Source organism: Sceloporus occidentalis, unplaced genomic scaffold, assembly GCF_023333645.1.
Source record: "Sceloporus occidentalis isolate IW3139 unplaced genomic scaffold, rSceOcc1.0.p SCAF_2, whole genome shotgun sequence".
In the NCBI taxonomy this organism is placed as follows: domain Eukaryota; kingdom Metazoa; phylum Chordata; class Lepidosauria; order Squamata; family Phrynosomatidae; genus Sceloporus; species Sceloporus occidentalis.
The window spans coordinates 2,458,850-2,466,719 of NW_028316982.1; the positions used below are offsets into that span (position 1 = coordinate 2,458,850).

The window sequence follows — 7,870 nt, forward strand, 5'->3', positions numbered from 1 at the left end:
AGAATGTCCCTTGGGAGCCACCTGCCGCTGCCCCTTTCAGCACTTGATCGGGGTGATAGCAACTACACATCGTGGCCCTGATCCGGCCTTTCCCCAGCACTAAAAGGAACAGCAAAAAGGAAAAGGTCCAGTGGTTAAAGGCTTGTACCGCAACCACTCACTCACAAACCATGATTCAATACCAGCCAGGGCTCAAGCTTGACCCAGGCTTGCATCCTTCTGAGGAGGTCGCTAAAATGAGGACCCAGATTGTTGGGAGCAATTAGCTTACAGTTTAAACCACTTACAGACTGCTTAGTTCAGTATGAAGCAGTATAGAAATGAAGCTATTGCTAAAAGGTGCCTTTGCCGCTGTGCTGACACTTTCTGGCGCTCCTTTTGGCATTTGTCATCCAGATGCAGTGCCAAAGGACCACTGTGACAGCACCTACTCTGAGTTCTGGTGCATGGTGTGATGGCGGTGTCAGGGCAGTGTTGGGGCATGCGTCATGTGCCCCAACATATAATGCCAGTTTATTCAACCTCTCTGATGCACACTAAAGAGACTCGCAAATCTGATTTTAACTCCAAAAGCCAACAATATTTTGGGAAGTCCACTCTGGAGATCTGAAATGAGGGTTGTGGATGTGACTATCCACTGGAGTGTTAAGTCGTACAGCCATCCCTGCTCAGCCATGTATTTATAAATTAATCCCAATATTACAGAGCACCATATATTTCCATCTATTTCTGCTGTGGCAGATGCAAAACCACTGTTGAAGAGAATCAGCTCCTTTGAAATGTGGTGCTGGAGAAGAGTTCTATGGAATGCTAAAAAGACAAATAAATGGTACCAGAAGCAGTCTCCCTAGAAGCCAAGAAGATTAAATTGAGACTGTCATACTTTGACCATATCATAACAAGACGTGACTCACTAGAAAAGTCAACAATGCTTGGGAAAGTAGAAGGCAGTAGGAAAAAGAAGATGGCATTCCAGATGGATAGACTCAGTCAAGGAAGCCACATCTGCAAGAGCTGAGGAAGGCAGTTGGTAACAAGGTGATTTGGAGATCTGTCATACAAGGTGGTTGCTTTCCAGCTTCAAGGGATCTTGGATGAAACGGATTTTCTAGACCCATTTCAAACCGGCTTCCGGGCGGGCTATGGAGTTGAGACTGCCATGGTCGCCTTAGTCGATGATCTCCGTCTGGGCATGGACAGGGGAAGCGTGTCCCTGTTAGTGCTTTTGGACATCTCAGCGGCTTTCAATACCATCAACCACGGTATCCTTCTGGATCGCCTGGGGGAGTTAGGTATCGGGCGCACTGCGCTCCAGTGGTTCCGTTCCTACCTCTCGGGTAGATTCCAGATGGTGCAGCTGGGGGACGTCTGCTCCGATAAGAGGGCCCTTACATCTGGTGTCCCTCAAGGAGCTATTCTGTCCCCCATGCTATTCAACATTTACATGAAACCGCTGGGAGAGATTATCCAGAGACACGGGGCGCGGTGTTATCAGTACGCTGATGACACCCAAATATGCTTCTCTGTGTCTCCGACTGATGCAGTGACTAGGGATGGCATCTCTCCTCTAAATGCCTGTCTGGAGTCAGTAATGGGCTGGATGAGGGAAAACAGACTCAGTTTGAATCCAGAGAAAACGGAAGGGCTCGTGATAGGTTCCCCGGGCTCGGGGATGGAAGTTTGTCCACCTTCATCGCTCCACCTTACATCTCAGGTGAATGCGACAGTCAGGAGCACCTGTTATCAGCTTCGGCTGATACGCCAGCTGCGACCCTACCTGGGCCAGGGGGACCTTGAAACGGTGGTACATGCTCTGGTATCCTCTCGGTTGGATTTCTGTAATGCGCTCTACATGGGACAACCCTTGTACCAAACCCGGAAGCTTCAATTTGTACAGAATATGGCAGCGAGGCTGGTCACTGGATGCTCCAGGACCAGCCATATAACACCTATCCTGCAAGATCTACATTGGCTGCCTATTCGCTTCCGGGCGCAATACAAGGTGTTGGTTATGACCTATAAAGCCCTAAATGGCTTGGGCCCAGGGTACTTGGAGGACCGCCTCTCCCCATATAATCCGCCCCGCACTCTCAGATCGGCTGGGAAGCACTTGTTAAGGGTTCCTAAGTCAAAATAGACCTTGACTGCACAAAGGGCGTTTTCTATCTCGGCCCCGCAGCTTTAGAACTCCCTTCCTGACGAGCTCCGCTCCGTCACCGCTCTAGATCTCTTTAGGAAGGAACTAAAGATCTTTCTCTTCCGACAAGCTTTCCCCCATGTGTCCTGACTTCATGTTGTTCTCCCCTGTTATATAATGGTTTTATTCAGCTAGCTTGTTTTTTCTGTTTTTTTTTTTGTGCTGTTCGTATTTTTATAGTGTTTTAACATAATGAACTATTTTTATGATGTTTATACTGTATGTTTTGTATTCTGTTTTGTATTCCTTTTGCTTTGCTGTAACCCGCTTTGATCTACCCTGGAAAAGCGAGCTATAAATAAATAAATTATTATTATTATTATTATTATTATTATTATTATTATTGGCTCACAACACCTTAAGATGCAACACCTGACTTTTGCACAAGGCAGACTCAGAAAAGTCCCAGTAACCAGGCATCAAAGACAAGACAATAGGACATGAATAACTGTGATGAATCTGAAGGCAGCAGAAGTACATGCCAGTTTTCGTCTCTTTCCAAGATGTTTTGGCAGATAGCTTTGGAAGACGTAGGGAACTGACAGCCTCGGCAGACCAGCATCAAAGGTTGGCATCAGGGCGGGGGGGGGGGCTGGTGTCCATATGATGCACACCCTGATTCTGCCCCCATGCCAGCGTGCTGCCATGCACCCCACCACATGGCAGGAGGCATCACAGCACTCCTCTGGCACTGTGTCCAGATGATGCAGCTCCAAAGGAGCACCAAAAAGCCATGGCACCGGCAGCTATGGCTCCCTTTACATGGCACAAAGAGGGGGCACTTTTGTGGCTCCTTTTTGTGCCGTGGAAAGGCCAGATTGGGGCCACAGCATGTCGTTGTCATCATCTTGATCTGGCAAAGAGAGAGGCAGCTGCAGACTGCCCCATAGGAACTGTCTGTTTAGCCCTTGAATTCGTAGTGCCGCTCCAGATTGTGTGTTGTGTGCCTTCAAGTCATTTCTAATTTATGATAAACCTAAGGCAAATCTATCAGGTGACTTTCTTGGCCAGATTTGCTCAGAGGAGGCTTGCCATTGCCATCCTCTGAGGCTGAAAAAGTGTGATTTGCCCAAGGTCACCCTGCAGGTTTCATGGCAGAGCTGGAAATCGAACCCTGGTCTCCAGAGTTGTAGTCCACTACACCAGGCAGATATTGTACTTTAAAGGTATAATTTCAATTTGGCTAATAGTCAAAGATATGTTTGTCTGTAGAATCAGTCTGTAAAGAGGTCTTGTAACACCTTTCAGACGCACTGAAAGAAAGACGTTTGGCAGCATGAGCTTTTCTAGACTTCAGTCTAGTTCCTCCGATGCTTTTGGGTAATAGTTTATCTCACAACTATTACCATTACATTCAGTGATATGTGGAAATTATGATTTATGAGTAACATTAGTACACAAAAAAAAAAAACCCTTACTAAGGATTCTGTACGGTGTGAAAACAACATCATTCCATAAGTTCAAATGTTGAGACTGCAGCCATTTTCTTAATGGATTACGATTTTGATAAATTTTGGGTTTTTTTAAAAAAAGTGACAGTTTGGTAAAATGTGATGGTTTTTAAAAGAAATTTTTTGAAAGATTTTTTTATAAAAAAATTCAATTTCTAAATTTTAAATTTTATTTTTAAATTAAAAAACACCCCACCCTGAGTCCTCTCGTTTCTCCTCCGACTGAGCCTTGCCCCACTTGCCCCATCTCTTCCACTGAGCGCCAACATTTTAAAGGGATGCAGGCAAAAGTCACCGCCAGTTTCTGCCCAAAGGCAGATGTCTGAGGAGAAATGGGGGTCACCAGCCCCTGAGGGGGTCACCAGGTGCAGTCTGCACCCCTTCCCACCCCTTAATCTTCCCAATAGCAACCTTTGGGCCAGAAAGCTAAAATGCTTTTAGAAAGAAAATAATTTCCAATTATTTGCCCTAACCCTCATGAAGAGAAACCAATTTGCAATTACCTTCAGGAAGCAATGCAGTGCAGTGGGCTGAGTGTTGGACTATGACACTGGAGACCAGGGTTCAATTCCCAGATCGGCCATGAACCCCACTGGTGACCTTGGGCAAGTCACACTCTCTCAGCCTCAGGGAAAAGCAATGGCAAACCTCCTCTGAACAGATCCCAGCAAGAAAACCCATGATAGGATCGCCATAAATTGGAAACGAGTTGAAGGCACACAACAGCAGCAGCAGCAGCAGCAGCAGCAAATCTTCACCCCCAACGTCTGGTGAATGTTTTAGAAAGAAGTACCTGGATGAGTGTATCATGTGAAATTTTACTTCCAATGCACCATATCCCTCCAATGAGGGGAAGCTGGAAAGGCCCTGGTGGGTAATTTCTGCTGGACCAGAGATGGTTCAGATACTGGAGGATGAGAAAGCCCACCAACAGCGCGATCAAGCATTCCCAAAACTCCGCCATTCTCCTGCTTTTGCTTTTTCTCCCTTTGGCTCTTCCTAGGACATCTGGTTAGGATGAGTCGGATCCTTCAACAGGTTTTGCTTTCATCTGAGATGCTGCCATCACTGTCTGTCTTCTTATTCTTCCACTAATCACTATTTATATATATTAAGCAGGTAATCAGCATGTCTTCTTGCACCATACCAATTACTGTTGGGAGGATTGCTCCTTTGCATCACAACAGTATACAGATATAGAGATATTAAAGGATTAAAACTCCATTCTTGTTAAAGACTAACGTTTATGGTCATGCCATGTTTATGTATACTGCAGAATGGGGTTTATGATATTTTACAGCCCAGCATCCTCTCATCATTGAATGCTTTGACTCTGTGACTCTGGAGACCAGGGTTCAAACCCCAGCTCAGCCATGAAATCCACTGCCTTGGGCAAGTCACATACTCTCAGCCTCAGGGAAAGGCAATGGCAAACTTCCTCTGAACAGATCTCGCCAAGAAAACCCCACAATAGGATTGCTTTAGGGTTGCCATAAGTGGGAAATGACTTGAGGACACACAACAGCAAGAACAAACAACCCTCTTAATGTAGCATAAATATCCGCATGTAGCCAAAGCTCTATGTAGGGGGATTTTTAATGAGCTCAGAATCGAGAGGGGCCTGACTACAAGGATCCAGCCAAATCGTTTCCCATTTGTATACCAAGGGAGCGTGGATCTAAGGAATGTTACAGAGGCAAATGTCTCCAATTGAAATATTTCTTTATTTAAGGGGGGAAAGACACATCAATTTTTGATCACATACTCAGTCATCCAAAGCTCAGGAAATCAGGGGTTAGCGTGGAAAAGGGTCAAGGCAGCGCTACGGGTGATACTTACTATAGACGAGGCTTGCTTCCAGGGGTCCAACTAAGTAGAAGAGAGTGAGACACAGCCCTTCTAAGAGCGTGGGCTGAACGGAAGTACTGGAGCTAAACAAGAGACATAGAGTCCCTGTGAAATGTAGACTAGCATATGGAGGGGAGATTCCGGGGGGGGGGGGGGGGTTAAGGGTGAAAACTAGCCCTGGGCAAAGGCCTTTGGTTGTCTGGGTGGTGTCTGGGCAAAGGCGTTGGATTGTTTGGGTGAGGTAATCCGGTCTGACTACAATCAAGGGAAATGGGGAAGAAGTATAATTGATAGCCGGTTCATCAGGTGAGAGATCTTAGACAGTCATCACACATTGTTCTGATTAGTGGATGTGATGAGAGTCCCATTAGGCGACTCCCAAACTATCTGTTGGGCAAGTCCGAGGCATACTGTTCTCTAGAGGTCTGACCCCATCTGAGTGTAGTATCTACATGACCCACCACTTTGGGGCTCATGGTGGCCAGCCTGGCATTGTCCATTTAAGATCATGAGGAATACCACACACACTTAAATTTTAGAAAAATGCACTAAATGGGTAACCCCCCCCCCACACACACACACAACTTACTGTGCATCTAGTCTGTAGAAATAGTGCAGACTGCCATGCCTCCATCCTACAGAATCCTGGAGTTTAATTTTGTGAGGCACTGGTACTCTTTGCCAGAGAAGGATAAAGACCTTGTCAAACTACAAATCCCAGGATTCCATAGGATGGAGCTACAGCACTTCAAGTAGTGTCAAACCACGCTATTTCTGCAGTCTAGATGCACCCTGTAAGGCTTCTGTAGCTGCCTGACACGGCCATTCGACAAGTGACTCTAGTTATGTTCTCAGGGGGTTGTGTGCAAAGGGTGTGTGAAGAAGTCAAACAAGAAACAAGTTAGGTTTTTGTGGCTTTTTCAGGCTATGTGGCCATGTTCTAGAATAATAATAATAATAATAGTTTTTATTTTTACCCCGCCTTTCCAATTGCATGATCAAGGGGGCTTACAAAACAAAGAATAATAAAACACAGTTAAAAGCATCACAATATAAAAGTCTAAAAACATCATTACAAGGGGTATGAACGGGAATCTATACAAATCGCAATTCACTAGGGGCAAGAAAAGGACAATGTATTGCACTAGTCCGGGGTAGAAAAACAAAGAACAAGGAGCAGAGAAAAAACACTATTGCCTAAAGTGAAAAAGCCAGCTGGAATAGATGCGTTTTTAATTGTTTCTTGAAAGAAACTAAAGATGCAGAGGAACGGAGCTCTACAGGGAGCTTATTCCACAGTGAGGGGGCGACGATAGTAAAAGCCCTCTGTGAGGTCCTCACCAGATGGGATTTAGGGACCTCCAATAAATTTGTCCCAGATGTTCTGAGTGTGCGGGGCGGATTATATGGGGAGAGACGGTCCTCCAAGTACCCTGGGCCCAAGCCATTTAAGGCTTTATAGGTCAAAACCAACACCTTGTATTGAGCTCGGAAGTGAACGGGTAGCCAGTGGAGATCTTTTAAAATAGGTGTGATGTGGTCCGTCCTGGAACTACCAGCGACCAGTCTGGCTGCGATATTCTGCACCAGTTGAAGCTTCCGGGTTTGGTACAAGGGTTGCCCCATGTAGAGCGCATTGCAGAAATCCAATCGAGAGGTTACCAAAGCATGTACAACAGTTTCAAGGTCCCGACGGTCCAGGTAGGGGCGCAGCTGGCGTATCAGCCGAAGCTGATGACAAGCACTCCTGACCGTCGCATCCACCTGAGATGTTAGCTGGAGCGACGAATCAAGGAGTACTCCCAAGCTGCGCACCGAGTCCTTCAGGGGGAGCGTGACCCCATTCAGGACAGGCTGACAAATTTCACCACCCGGAACCGAGGGACCTATCACCAGTACTTCCGTTTTCCCTGGATTCACACTGAGTTTGTTCTCCCTCATCCAGCCCATTACCGACGCCAAGCAGGCATCTAGAGGAGAGATGCCATCCTTAGTCACTGCATCAGTCGGAGACACAGAGAAAATTATTTGGGTGTCATCAGCGTACTGATAACACCGCGCCCCGTGTCTCCGGATGATCTCTCCCAGCGGTTTCATGTAGATGTTAAAAAGCATAGGGGACAAAATCGCTCCCTGAGGGACACCAGATGTAAGGGCCCTCTTATCGGAGCGACAGTCCCCCAGCTCCACCATCTGGAATCTACCCGAGAGGTAGGACCGGAACCACTGCAAAGCAGTGCCCCCGATACCCAACTCCCCCAGGCGTTCGAGGATACCATGGTCGATGGTATCGAAAGCCGCTGAGATGTCCAGGAGCACTAACAGGGACACGCTTCCCCTGTCCATGCCCAGACGGAGATCATCAACTAAGGCG

General features: G+C 46.6%; 1 protein-coding gene across 1 annotated transcript in view; it reads right to left on the reverse strand.

The window, feature by feature from the left end:
• Window positions 1-4,612, reverse strand: part of LOC149317868 (cytochrome P450 2J2-like) — a 30,591-nt gene extending 25,979 nt beyond the window's left edge. The window contains exon 1 of the mRNA XM_089513249.1: window positions 4,442-4,612. Within this exon, the coding sequence (XP_089369375.1) occupies window positions 4,442-4,612 (171 nt within the window). The remainder of the gene's footprint in view (window positions 1-4,441) is intronic.
• Window positions 4,613-7,870: the final 3,258 nt, after the last annotated feature.